Source organism: Ahaetulla prasina, chromosome 6, assembly GCF_028640845.1.
Source record: "Ahaetulla prasina isolate Xishuangbanna chromosome 6, ASM2864084v1, whole genome shotgun sequence".
Taxonomy (NCBI): Eukaryota; Metazoa; Chordata; class Lepidosauria; order Squamata; family Colubridae; genus Ahaetulla; species Ahaetulla prasina.
Window position 1 is genome coordinate 87,660,113 of NC_080544.1, and position 14,550 is coordinate 87,674,662.

A 14,550-nucleotide genomic window follows, 5' to 3' on the forward strand; every position below is an offset into this window, starting at 1 on the left:
CAGAAAAGCTATGTGCCAGATGTATGATGTTCTCTGCAGATATTTCTTAGAAGTGACGAGGAATAGATTTCAGTTAATCGTGTGCTGTACTGTAGCAACATGACTAATGAGTGTTGCTAAGGGTTTGCTGCTCAGAATTGCCAAGCAAAATAGAGCTTGCTGTAATTGCTTGAGATATGATGCAGAGGTGGGGTGGGCGCCTCCAACTATAATAAACAAGGCTAAGAATCTAAACGTTGATGAAAGAAGGGATTCAAACTCGGCTCCCTGCCAGAGCTCTTGCCCATCTGTGATACCTATCATCTTTTCATTTGAGATGATAAACCACACACTATAAGACCGTTTTGGTCCATGTTTGCATTTTGGCTCCTATCAGCAATGGGAGAGGTATGGCTTCCAGTTCATTCATCACCAGTTTGACAGGAAGAGGAGGCTACTTTCAGTAGGATTTTTTTAAAAAAAATAATTTTATTTAGCTTCTTAATTTCTTTATACTTTGTGCATTGCAGGATTCTATAAAACAGAATCCTGTGTTTAGACACCACACTTTGACCATTGCTAAACTATTATCAGAGGTTTGAAAGTAATGCCATTCTGGCCACTTTTACTCACAATGGTCCAAAAGCTTGCCATTTTATTATTGAAGTATGATTGCAGTCATTGTATTCTATCTCTGAGCTATATCTCTTAAGTATAAATCAAAGTTACTGCACCTTTTCAGCTGTTTAGAATGTGGTTTGTGGACCAACAGCTGCCCTTTGCTTTCTGTTCAAAGATAATTTTTGTCTCTTTCTGTTCAAATAATACTTAGGTTCATTTGTTTTATAATGAAAATGTATACCAAATATTGATTTGGCAATGAGAATATGAGTGGTTTTGTGAATCCTGCAGTCACAGCATTTCTCTAAAGGCTAAATAGGGAAGTACATTGGAATATATATTCTATACTAGAGAAGTAATATATTACTAATGTCACAAAGAAGAGCGGGACAACCTATTCTCCAAAGCATCTGACAAGAAATGACGGATGGAAACTTATCAAAGAGAAATCCAACCTAAACTAAGAAGAAATTTCCCGACAGTGAGAACAATTAATTAATGGAATGACTTGCCTTCAAAAGTTATGGGTGCTCCAACCCTGGAGGAGGTTTTAAAGAAGAGATTGGACAGCCATTTAATTGGAATGGTGTAGGTCTGCTCTTTGGGTAGGAGTTTAGATTAGAAAATGTCCAGGGTCCCTTTTAACTGTGTTATTCTATACTATGTATGCTTCTCTGGAATGGGATCCTGAACTGATTTTTTTTTTTTTTGCTGAAAATTCCCCATATGTCCTCTAAAATGGTCCTCCAAAAATGCACTTAAAACACTTGCAGAAAAACCAACAGTGAAGAAGCAGTTTAAGAGAAAAGAGAGGGAGGGAGGAGGGCTCTCTTATTTCGCAATGGCCAGATTAAACTCAGTTTCAATAGAGTGGCATATATGTATCTCGGGGTTGAACTTTTAGTGCTTGGGGCTCTCTGAGCTTGGCTGTTTGCTTACAGACATTCATTACTCAATGTCATCAGTGCTTTAAACTGAATGTTTAAGAAGGTTTTTGTTAACTATAATTATAATGGTATATATAATCAAACAATAACTTAGGAGCAAATTAATATATTTTTATAATGTAGCTTTTCTTAAGATGATGCATAATTGTTTCCCGTATTAAGCTGCACTTTTATCTCATGAAGAAATCATAGATGCTATGACATCAATGTAAATTGGGAAAGCTATTAGTCCAGATTATTATCCCATTGAGCATTATAAGACATATGTTGAGTTATTTTCTGGAGGTCTATAATAAAACCTTTTTAAATGTGCTTTTTCCATTTTTTTTCAGTGAAACATAATAGTAATTTTCAAAGCTGGTAAAGTTATTTCTTTGTACATAATCTTATCGTGATGGTGATTCTAGCATGCAGATTACATATGGTATAATCCATCCTCACCAAGGTCATTTTACAAAGGGATGAGGAGTATCTTTTTATATTAGATTATTAATTAATATTCTGCCTATATGGTTTTTTTTTAATAAGTCGGTGGTTTCGTTTAATGCAGAAAAGGCTTTTGATACAGTGCAAGGAAATTTTTGAAATAAATCCTGCCTTATATATAATAATCAGTGGAGTTGGACATGAATTGTTAATATATGCCAATGATATACAGGTAGTTCTTGACTTTTGACCCATTACTTATTGATATGATGAGCTCGGACCCAAAAAGATGTCCATTGAGTTGCGTAGAACAGATACAAATACCATTGCTATTACAAATAATGATAAACATTTTGGGACAATAAAAGAGAGTGAAATCTTTTACTACCTTCATTATTCTAAAATAAAATATTTACTTCAAGGATTTTTTTTTTACTGTTTCCTAACTTTTTTTCATTTTGAAAAAATTGGGGGCTGAAGAATAAAACGGGAATATTTTTTTCTCTCTTTTTTTGTTTCTTTGCATCTCTAGCTGTAGAGCACTTGGACATACTTTTACATTTATTCAATATTTGTTAAATACAGTGGGAATAATTAGCTCTGTGTTTGCAACAGCTCTGGTGTCTCTCATTTTAAATTATAAATTATGACTTCTGATGTTTATACAACTTAAAAAATGTTTACGAGGAATGTGGTTTGCTATCAGTAGCTTGATTACCTTTTTTCCCCCCTTAGGCGCAAAAAAATGAAAGAGAATCTATCAGGCAAAAACTGGCACTTGGAAGTTTCTTTGATGATGGCCCAGGAATTTATACAAGTTGTAGTAAAAGTGGCAAGCCAAGCCTTTCTTCTCGGTGAGTACCTGGCACATTTCCCATTTTAACACATTTCAGCAGGTAAGAGTTTAAAGCATTGTAGAGTCCATACCATAAAGCTTCAGCTTGTGCTATGAAAAATCCATAATGTTGGCTTTGCAAAGAGATCCGTCTCAGGTATCTGAGCTCCATTTTGTGAGCATTTCAACTTCTTTCATTTCTAGTGGTATTTGTGGAATTGCGCAAATGTCATCTACGTTTTCACTTCGATAAATGTGAAGCTTTTCCAGACATTGGGTCTGACTTTCTTTAATGTGTGTTGGAAAATATATGCCTTTCTATTCTTTTCCAGAAGCCATTTTGAGGTTGAGAGACAAGATATAAATATTTTAAAAATAATGCCAGTAGCATATTTTATTAATCATGCAATATTTAAAGCTCTAAAAATATTCAGAACATTAAGTCCTGATATAAATTGAACTCCCAATGTAGGTCACAAGGCTTTTGACATTTTATTATTATATATTTACTTCGATGTGTAGTCAGTGATATTTGGGTGAAGAGTTTAAAGGGGTTTTCTACTGTGGTGGATTTAATTCAACCTAATCCCATAAATAGCAATCTGGAGTCTTGATATCATTCTTGGGGGTTTTTTTCCTGTTACCACAAAATGTTGCAAGAAATCTTCCCCAGACACTGCTATCCAAGAGCTGTGTTTTCACCATCTAAATCTAAGTAGGTTGCAACTGCTTGAGAAGTATTCAAAGGATCAGTCAAGACAAGACGGTAACTTGCCTTTGACCTTCACAACAGCATTACATGAATAATATGGTCTCTTCTACAGTAACATCTGAATGCAATAAACATAGCATTGGCTACCTCTGTGTAGCCATACAGACTACACAGACAAACTCTTACTTTAGATTGAATAACTTATAGGCTCTTACTATTCCAGGAAAAGTGGAATATTTTTAGAGTTACAACTAGATTTCCCCAAGTTTCAGGGATTCCTCTAGAGCAGGGCTGTCAAACTCGATTTCATTGAGGGCCGCATCAGGGTTGTGTTTGACCTCAGGGGATCAGGGTAGGTGTGGCCAGGGTGGGTGTGGCCAGGGTAGGTGTGGCCAGCTCGACATCACTGTTGTCGGGGTCACCAGTTGTGGCCAAGTGCTAAAGCAGGACTTTCCTCAGAGCCCCTCACTCATTCTCATTATAATCTTCCTTCCTTCACTTCTTTTTTCTTCCCTCTTCCTTCTCCTTTCTTCTTCCTTCCCCTCTTTCCTTATTTTTCCTTCCTTGCTCTCTTCCCATATTTTCTTCTTTTTTTTTTGTCTTTCTTCTCCTCTCCTGTCGCTTCGTACATGCTCAAATGCAAAATGGGAAACATTTATCCTTTTGTTTTGTTTTTAGTTTGTTTTGCTAGTCCTCTGCCAGTGAAAACAGTGATGGGGGGGGTGTTTTTGGCCTGGATGGCCTTCTGCAGCCCTCTGCCAGCAAAAATGGAGCTGGGGGACATGCGCAGCCCACCCCCCCGAAGCTCCATTTTCACTGGTAGAGGCACCATGGGCCCGTACTTTGCTTTTTCAAGGATGGCCCCGTGGGCCAGATCTAAGCATCCCACAGGTCGGATACAGCCTATGGGTCTTGAGTTTGACATCCCTGCTCTAGAGCAAGAAACCAACAAGCAATTAAACAATTAAATTTTGTTTTAGAATTTTCTGTTACTAAATGTTTACCCTTTATATTAAGGGTATATTATATATTAAGCAGCTTAATATAATTAGGAAAAGTGGAAAGCATTTTAGATTGCAATTTTATTCATGTAATTTGCCACAATGTGCTTGTGTTATTTATTATTTTTTTCTTTTAAAATAGATTATTAAAAATAGCTTGGAATACTATTTTATGACTTTTTTGCTGCTGTCTTACATTGTCTTTTAGGCTATTGTTGATTTGTGTTTTAATGATTTTTTTCATAACACAGAGTTTCAAAGCATATGAAAAACAAATATTTTAATAAGTAAATTATAAACCAATGGATGTTAAATACTCAGGTACAATTATTTGGGAGGGACATGTTTCCTTGTCTCCGAAACAAGTTCAGGTAGTAAGATTGTTGGACAATACACAACAGAATCCCAGTTCTGCTTTATGCTATTACAAAAAACACTTGTATGTCATGGTATGAAATTGCCAGACAAGACATTCTGTAATATCCTATGATTTCATGTTGTTCTCAATCATTTCTCCCCTTCTGTCCTTGAATCCCTGACCATTATTGTTCAATCAAACTGATGCTTACATTTTTGCCCAGATTTTGATAACAGACACCAGGTCAGTTTCTTCAAGATCACATTCTGGATCTCATAAATCTTTCACGTCACTCTAAAAGTCAATATTTTGTGATCCAGTGAATCTGAGTATTCAGTAATCTGTTAGCTAAATGGAAGAAGAACAGCAACTATAACCATGCATTTGTACATACATTGGTAGTGTAATAGAACAATTAATTGACCTGTGAATGTTAGATTTGATGATGTCCCCAAATAAGTTTTAAATGGGGACTAGAAAAATACATGGAGACTAGATCTGCAAATGCTGTTTCTCTTGCTAGTACCTCCAGAAACACAGCTTTAGGGGGGAAAACTGGGAGAGAGGACCACGGCTTCATTTCATCATTGTGAGTTTCCTGATAGTGACTGTGTTACGCAGAATGTCAAACTACATGGGCTTTTAAAGGATTGACCCAAGAGGTGGACTTATTCAGAGCGAATTTCTATTAAACTTCATGAATTTATTCCCAGGTAAATGTAACTAGGACTTCAGATAAGTCTTTAAATTGCCTTACTTCATACCTGGAAATAAGAATGTGCTTACACATTTGTCAGCAGTATTATGCCTCATGTAAAAAAAGCTAGGATTTAGCCTATGGTACTTCCCTTTGCAAACAATGCTAGAACAAAGAGACAAACAGTCCCTGGGTATCTGTAATTTATGCCCTAAGGCTTAAAATTTAGATCTAATATCCATTGGAAACCTTGTTCAGCAGAAAAGGGCATAGCATAAAAATATGCATATAATTATTCATTATATATTACATATTAATAATGCATCCAAAGAAGCATTAAAGTAAATGGAAAGTAATATTTTACTGTCCTTTTGCATGAAAAGTAATACAAAATTAAATCTTGGGGTGAGGGGGAGCTATCAAGGAATAATATAAATCAAAGCATATGCTTATTATGTCTTTGCTTGGTGATTACTTTCATTGTCCATCGTATTTCAAGTTCTTAATGAAAGAATAAATTTGGAATAATTTTCCTATAAATTATTATTCCTATATGAATATTACATATATGTCTGGGAAAAGCATGCAACCTACTATGTATCTGTGGCTATAAATTATACTTAATTGTTTTATGTCTTGACATCACTCAATTCAGGATTTAATGTGAGAAGGCTGAATAGAAGTCCAGATATCCAGAATGATAAGATCATAAAAAACACTTTTGTGGAGCAATTATTTTGTAGTAGGCCAGTACCATGTAGTATTGAAATATGTCTTTTAAAAAATATTGCTTTATTTCTGCCTCACATGCAGGTTAATAATGGTTTAGCAGGTGCCCTCTCTATAAACACAAATAGATGTCTTGATCGTTGAATTTTAAATGTACGTCCTTTAATATGTATGTAGATTCCACCACAACATAAATCAATGCTGCAAATTGCAGAAAGTACTATAGGCCATCTTGTGGCTGATCTCAGGATTGGTTGAATGATGGCTATAGCATTTATTTATGTGTCTAAATAAGAAGTGATTATATTTTTTTATTATTGCTGCAGGTAAACTGTTTTCAACATCATTGTAATTTCTCCCTTCCTTTTATCAAAATTAGGACAATATTTAACATTCCAGGTTTAACTTATCTATGGCCTGGCAATGTATTTCATATGCTCATCTAGTAAATTATTTCATTTTTCTAAGAGGTGCTTAAGGTCTCTTCATAACAGGCATGAGTTTGGCATTTTACATCCCTTCCTCCCTGCTTTTTTTTTAAGGTTCAATAAATGTAAGTAAAACTACAAACAATTTGTCTTGCAGAGATCCCTTCTACTTAAGATTCTGTCTGCTGACTCAAGACTCCAATAATTGTATTTTGGAACTTAAGACATATCCCTTTCTATACCTTTGTTCATGTTATATCCAGGTTTAGGTACAGAAAAGTGCATTTTTGTTTATTTAAACACATGTCCATGACTTACATTCAAGGAGGATACTTTAATCTTAGGTTTCAGCAGAGGCAACATCTATCTCTGTTTATTTAGGCCAAAACCTAAGAAGGTTTGGTTTGGACTGGAATGGGAGACCTTGAGGGTATAGGAGCATGGCTGAAAAATATCTGAGAAAACAATAGCAAACAATATGGTTGTGGGGTTCCCAAAACCTGAGATCAACCTGCGTGTGTCTTTTTTTCAACCTTATATGGCCCATAGAGAAGCTGCTACTAAATCAATATTTCTTCTTTCATTCTCCTTATTTTAAGGTGCCTTACCTTTGCTACTCAATAGGATTTTTCAGCAGCAGAGCTATCCCTGTGATGGCTCTCTTTGCATCATTAAGTCTTCAAAGAAGCCTATGAGTTTCTGTAATGATGGAGACATTTGTTTCTTAGACCGGGGTCTCCAACCTTGGAAACTTTAAGCCTGGTGGACTTCAACTTTGCTGGCTGGGGAATTCTGGGAGTTAAAGTCCTCCAGGCTTAAAGTTACCAAGGTTGGAGACCCCTGACTTAGACAGATGCCTGCAACCTAAGTTGAACGTGTTATGGTTTCTGGTGTATTTTTTATTTTACTTCAACTGCAGTATATGTTTATACATAGAATTCCCATTGCTTGTAGTATTTTCACATCTCCCTTGAAGCCAAACAGATAAGTCTTCTCATTGTTTGGAATCCCACATTATTTTATATTGCAGCTATGTCTCTGGTATAAACATATGTGCAATATATTTTCCTTTTCCTTTTATGTCTAAGTATTTAATTCAGCATTCTTCTGTCTTGATAAACAGACATACTTAATCCTGTAAAACATTAGTGAACCCTGAAGGCCAGATGTGATCTTTGGAAGCACTGATGTAGCCTCTGCAGCAAAATTCATTGCTACAGCATTTTATTTTGTAATGTGACATGAAAAAATTATTAATATATAGAAAACTACTCCTATTTATTTTAATCACTGACTTGCTCACTTCCTTTTCCTACTTTTTGGAATATATATTATTTTGCCTATCTTTTGGTGTGTGGACTTGACGATAAAATGTAAAGTTAAATGTTGGCTGTCAAATACCCACCTCTATCCAAGATGATAATTTTACAGAGCATAGTGACATTTATTCTAGTTGGTTTTCTTGCATTTCATTGCTGAATTCACTGTATTAAAACTACAGATAGTCCCCGATTTACAACGGTTCACTTAATGCCCATTCCAAGTTACAACAGCAGTAAAAAAAAGTGACTTATGACCTTTTTTTACACTTATGACTGGAGCAGCATCCCCATGGTCATGTGATCAAAATTCAGAATGCTTGGCAATTGACTTATATTTATGACTATTGCAGTGTCATAATCTTGACACTTCACCAGGATCTTGTGATCACCTTTTGTGACCTTCTGATAAGCAAAGTCAAAGGGGAAGCTGGACTCATTCAACTGTGTTACTACCTTAACAACTGCAGTGATTCACTTAACAACAAAGAAAGGTTCTAAAATGGGGCAAAACTCACTTAACAAATGTCTGACTTAGCAATATAATTTTTGGGTTCCGTTGTGGTCATAGGTGGAGGACTACCTGTCCTGATTCAACTAGATATCAGGAAAGGATGTAATAGCTACAGTTAACAATATTCTTCTATAGATTTCAAGCCAGTCCTAATGCGTATTTGATCTGTTAGTTGAATTTTGTATTATGATGAGTAGATTTAGTTAGACGTATATTCATTTTTATGGTTTTTATATTTTTACTTATCCTTTTTATAGTTTTACATTTTTGGTTATGCATAGATATATACATATAGATATTAATTTTTTAACCTGTATAATTAGTAACTGTATTTTTCCTTCCTAGTCTGGCCTATGACTGTAATAAAGATTTGATTTGATTTGATTTAATAACCATTGATAACAGGTATCTGGAAAAGATATATCTGGAACTAAACATCTTCTGTTATAGATTTGTTTCTTAATAATTATTCCAAACGAATGCTTTTAACAATTTCATATAAGCTAATCAGTCTCCAATTGGATTTTATTTAAATGTATGAGCAGTAAAGTATGTAGCTGTTGAGTATAAACATTTAAGATTAGAAATAATCCTGTTTAACTATACTTTTAATCCACTTTACAGTGATTGAATGCATCTAGTATCCCTGCAGAAAATGACAGCTGTCATATTTTCTCTTTCTTTTCAAGGTTACAGAGTGGGATGAATTTACAAATTTGTTTTGTCAATGACAGTGGAAGTGACAAAGATAGTGATGCTGATGACAGTAAGACTGAAACTAGTCTAGATACACCTTTATCTCCTATGGTGAGTGTTGCTCTTCATCTGATAAGCATGTATAGATCCTTCAGAAAGGCTGGGAAGGGTAAACCACCTTCTTCCGTCATCGTTTCAATATACTTTTAATAGAATACTTTTTCCAGCAAACTAAACACTGACTTTATTCAAGGCATTTCAGTGTATGTAGTTTGAGCATGTTGCTTGGCTTTAGTGTCTTTAAAATGTGTGAGCTTCAACTCCCACAGTTTAACACCCAATTCTGGGTGTTAAAGTCTACATGTTTTAAACTTGCTGAGATTGAGAAATACCAGTATAAAAGATAATGAGTACCTTTTCTAGTGGCATCAATTTTCACTAGAAATTACATGCATGGCAAGGACGGCTGCTCTTGAATGGCCTGGTTTGTCCATAATCCAGTCCTAATAATGTTTTGAAACAGTAATGGGCAACAGAGAGGCCTTATACTGCTCTCTAAGCCAAAGGGTCTCCATCCTGTGGGCCATGGCCCACTAGTGGGCCATGGGGGTTTGCAACTGCGCTGTAAAAAAAGGCTGTGAGTATGCGCACGTACATCCTCACTTGCACAAGCAGCAGGTGTGTTTATGTGCATGCTCCATTTGCGTGAGCAGTAGATGCGCATGCATGCCACTGACACAAATGGAGCTGCGCACACGCCACTTCCGCAAACCATCCCCTCTCCTCCTCCCCCCCCCCCCGCCAGTCCACAAAGCCAGAAACGTTGGGGAACTCTGCTCTAAGTTCTCTGCTTCTAGAATAGAGATGCACAATATGCTGGCTAAATTTGACAGTGACATTTAAGTATGTTTTAAATAATATTCAATACTTTCCCTTTATGATTAAATTTCTCAATAAAACATGGGACTTTCATTTTGGATGTGACTCCCGTGTACTTCCTGGCCCTGTTGATTTTCTCTGATGTGGCCCTACCCACTGCAATCCATCACAAGTTATAGGATGGTGCAAATACTATGGAAGAATATATAGTTCTATTTATTTATTCATTTATTTGTATGCTGCCTGATTCCCAGCAACTATAGGCAGTTTACAGATTGTTAAACCTTAAAACACTTTAAAACAAGACAAACTAATCTAAACAAAAATAGAACAAAGAGGGCAGAGATAACAAACTCAAAGAAGAAAAGGAATCTTCAGTTATCTCTTGCCAAAGATAATTTTGTGCACGTACATGAACATACGCACATATATAATAGTGCTTCCCACTTTTATTAACTATATCATGTGGCTTTTTTATTTGTACATATATTGAGTAATTACAAAATGAGGTAATCCTTTTTTTTATATCAGTAGGTGGGATCTTGAAAAAAACATGTCCATGCTTATTTTACATTTCCTTTTTTTTTATCTTTTTAGAGCAAGCAGAGCTCTTCCTATTCTGACAGAGATACTACTGAGGAGGAATCTGAATCCTTGGATGATATGGATTTTCTCACAAGACAAAAGAAACTTCAAGCTGAAGCCAAAATGGCCCTGGCAATGGCAAAGCCAATGGCCAAAATGCAAGTAGAGGTGGAAAAACAGAATAGGAAAAAATCTCCAGTAGCTGATCTTGTATGTATCACATAAAAATTCATGCCTATCATTTCCTTACATTTTGGGGTTACCAATTTTCCATAATGACCTTTGCGGAGGGGAGTATTTATAATTAAAGCACATGTGTTATTTTTTGTGGACTTAGAATAGGTTTTTAAAAAAAATGTACGGTTATTCCTTAAGTTACAGCCATTTGTTCAACGGTCATTCAGAGTTACCGAAGCACTGAATGGGAGGGACGTACAAGGAATCCACAATGTTGCAGCTGTTGCAAGTTTCCTGTAGTCATGTGATCACATTCTGGACTCCTAGTGACCGGATTTCATGTACGATGGTTGCCATGCACTGTAGTTACAAGATCACAATTTGCAACCTTCCCTGCCAGCTTCCCACAAGCAAAGGCAACGGGGAATCCAGCAAAGAAGATTACAAGTCATTCCGGTTAAGTCTCGCCTGCTCCCACAGTAGCCCTCACTTAATGATATGCGATCCTCACTTAAAAATGGGGATTGCCATTGCTAAGCAGCACGGTCAAATGACGTTGTGTTTTATGGCCACATAACTTAGTAAAGAAAATATTGGTTCCAATTGCTGTTATAATCCTAGTACCACCTGCACTTGAATTATATTTCATATATCAGAATAGAAATAAATAAATTTTGTGTCATTACAGATTATATACTGCAATTCAATCTTATGAACTGCAGTAGCAATCTTGTTTCAACAACAAGAACAACAAAGTAGGAAAAGTATCTAGGAATATAGTTTCTGGATGAGTTCTGTTTCTATAATTCATTGAATAGTGTTAATTTCTAGATGTCACTGGAACTAAGCAAATCTTCTGATTTCCTCCCAGACAAACACAATACGCACCTGGAATGTGTCCAGTTGCATATTTTAACAACCATTATCTGAGACATTAGGTAATGTCTAAGACATCAGCTTGTATTACATGTATTCCTCAACTTACAACTGCAATTGAACCCTCAATTACAGTTGTAAAGCAAATTACCCTGTGATCAGGATTATGACTTTTTATGATGATTGTTAAATGGAAAGCACTGGTCATATAGAATCAAGAAACCATTGTTCACTATAAAGTAGTTTTTGTAGGAAGCCAGAAGTCTCTGGCAAAAAGGACATAAATTTTTACCAGACTCTGGCAAAAACATCATAAAATTTTCAGGTGATCATGGGGCACTGCACATATCCACAAATGTGGGCCAGTTGCTGAGTGCTGAAAATGCATTCATGTGACATTCAAATCCAGGTCATTTGAAAAAGACATTCAAATCCAGATCATAAGTTACTTTATCAGGGTTCGTGATAACTTGGAACAATCGCTAAGCGACAGATTGTAAATCAAGGACTACTTGTAGTAATGCTGGCCTTTTAGGTATTGAACAAAAGTGGTGAGACAAAGGAGATAATGAAGATAACATTTTCCAAGCCTTCAATTTTTTCTTGCCCATGCCAGTTTTGCCATGCTGGATGTTTATGCTTTACATTTTCCTGCTTCATAGAACAGATTCTCTTCCCTATCCAATCTAAAATTGGATCTAAAATCTTAAATACAGTACCATAAGATTCGGCTGCAAGTGTGAATGGCATCAATATGCATTTTTGGTGGATAGGGAGTTTCCCCTATATAATCATTAATCATTATGATTCATAATTGTAACTATGACCTATGACCTACAACTTCGTTATATGTACATTGCGAGCTTATTTTATGTGTACATTGAGAGCAACCTTGAACTAAGGAGAAATTTCCTGACAGAACAATTAATCAGTGGAACAACTTGCCTCCAGAATGCTCCAACACTGGAGGTTTTTAAGATGATGTTGGATAACCATTTGTCTGAAATGGTGATAGGGTTTCCTGCCTAAGCATAGTATTGGACCAGAAGACCTCCAAGGTCCCTTCCAATTCTGTTATTCTATTCTATTATGCACCGGAGACAGATTCTTTGTGCGTCCAATCACACTTGGGCAATAAAGAATTCTATAAGACTATATATTCTGTACACTGGTACAGAATCTAGAAATTATACTAGTCTTTCGACTTATCACAGCTGAGCCCAAAATTTCTGTGGTTAAACAAAACAGTTGTTAAGTGAGTTTTGCCCCATCTTACAACATTTCTTTCCACAGTTGCTACAAGTATTTATATCATTGCAGTTGTTAAGTTAGTAACATGGTTATTAAGTGAATCTGGCTTCCCCATTGACTTTGCTTATTAGAAAGTCAAAACGGTAATCCCATGATTCTGGGGCACTTCAATCATCATAAACATATGCCGGTTGCCAAACTCTGAGTTGTGATCACGTGACCATGGAGATATAATGATTGTAAGTGTGAAAAATAATCATAAGTCATTTTCTTCAGTACCATTGTAACTTTGAATGGTCACTAAATGAATGTTGTAAGTAAAGATACCTGTATGTGCACTATTCAAGACACTTTAATAAAATATTAAAAAATTATCAATGTTACTGCTACTATTTTGACATAGGGAGTTGATTATTGCAAACAAAGAGTGTGCTGCTCAAACTTAATGCATGCCTTAAATATTTTAATGTTATTTTTAGCTGCCACATATGCCTCATATAAGTGAATGCTTGATGAAAAGAAGTTTAAAACCCGCAGACCTGAGAGATATGACAATTGGGCAACTACAAGTGATAGTCAATGATCTACATTCACAGATAGAAAGTAAGTTGAAAATACTAATTCTGCCTTTTTTCTTTGTCTCACTATTATTCACAATATTTTAAGGTCAAAGTACTTCATATTAGGTTCCGTTGTCCCCATGGCAGGATTATAATGATATACTAGATAAGAATAAATCTTATGATTTGACACTATGCGTCTACCAGTAGCCTAGAAACCAATTGTTATTTTGTAATTTGCATACAGACTTCCTCAGGGTTCTTCAGCATCCCCAGCTGAATAAATTGACAATTACCGTAATAAATTGAGCTTAATATTCTCACCTTAAGTGGGAGAATAGATTATACAAATTAATGGGATGATGGGAGAGAGTGCAGGTGTCCCCAAACAAAAAATGAATTCTAGACTAGAAATACATCTGTGTTTTTTCCTAGTCCTGTATGAAAGAGATTGGGGTTTTTTCTGGACGTAAAAGACAATTTGAGGTCAAATTCAGCTTTTGGGCTTGAATTAATGATTTGCCAGTACGTTCTTTCTCTCACTTTTATTTCCCACTCTGATCCCAAAGAATGGGTCAATTTGTCATGGAGAATTGGCTAATTTTTACATAAATACATCACGTTGTGTATGTTTTAATTGTGTATGTTTTAGTGCTGTGTGATTTTTTTCTTTTATTGTTTATTTTTATCTGGCATGCTATCCAGAGACACACTGATTGAGCAGCCTTATAAATCTAGCAAATAAATAAACAAATAACATAAAATAAATAAATAAGCAAGCAAGCATTCAACTTCTGGAGAGGCTGCAACTTGTCAACATTAGTTATAGTCCTGACACATATGGAGGACAACAGGTTGAGAAACACTGTGAGGCCTTTATCTAATTAGGGAGTGAAGAATTCATTTTAGTTGTTTTCTTCTGATGTGAAATCAGTAGCTGTTATGATAAGAACAATAGCT

General features: G+C 35.7%; 1 protein-coding gene across 8 annotated transcripts in view; it reads left to right on the forward strand.

Moving 5' to 3' along the window:
- Positions 1-14,550, forward strand: part of SCHIP1 (schwannomin interacting protein 1) — a 411,898-nt gene that overhangs the window by 382,476 nt on the left and 14,872 nt on the right. For 7 of the 8 annotated variants that reach the window (XM_058187952.1, XM_058187949.1, XM_058187947.1 and 4 more), the window contains 4 exons: positions 2,709-2,827; positions 9,256-9,373; positions 10,739-10,936; positions 13,510-13,633. In XM_058187952.1, coding sequence (XP_058043935.1) covers positions 2,709-2,827; positions 9,256-9,373; positions 10,739-10,936; positions 13,510-13,633 — 559 coding nt within the window. Of the gene's footprint in view, positions 1-2,708; positions 2,832-9,255; positions 9,374-10,738; positions 10,937-13,509; positions 13,634-14,550 lie in introns of those variants that run through there. The other variant, XM_058187955.1, reaches the window with a different exon arrangement.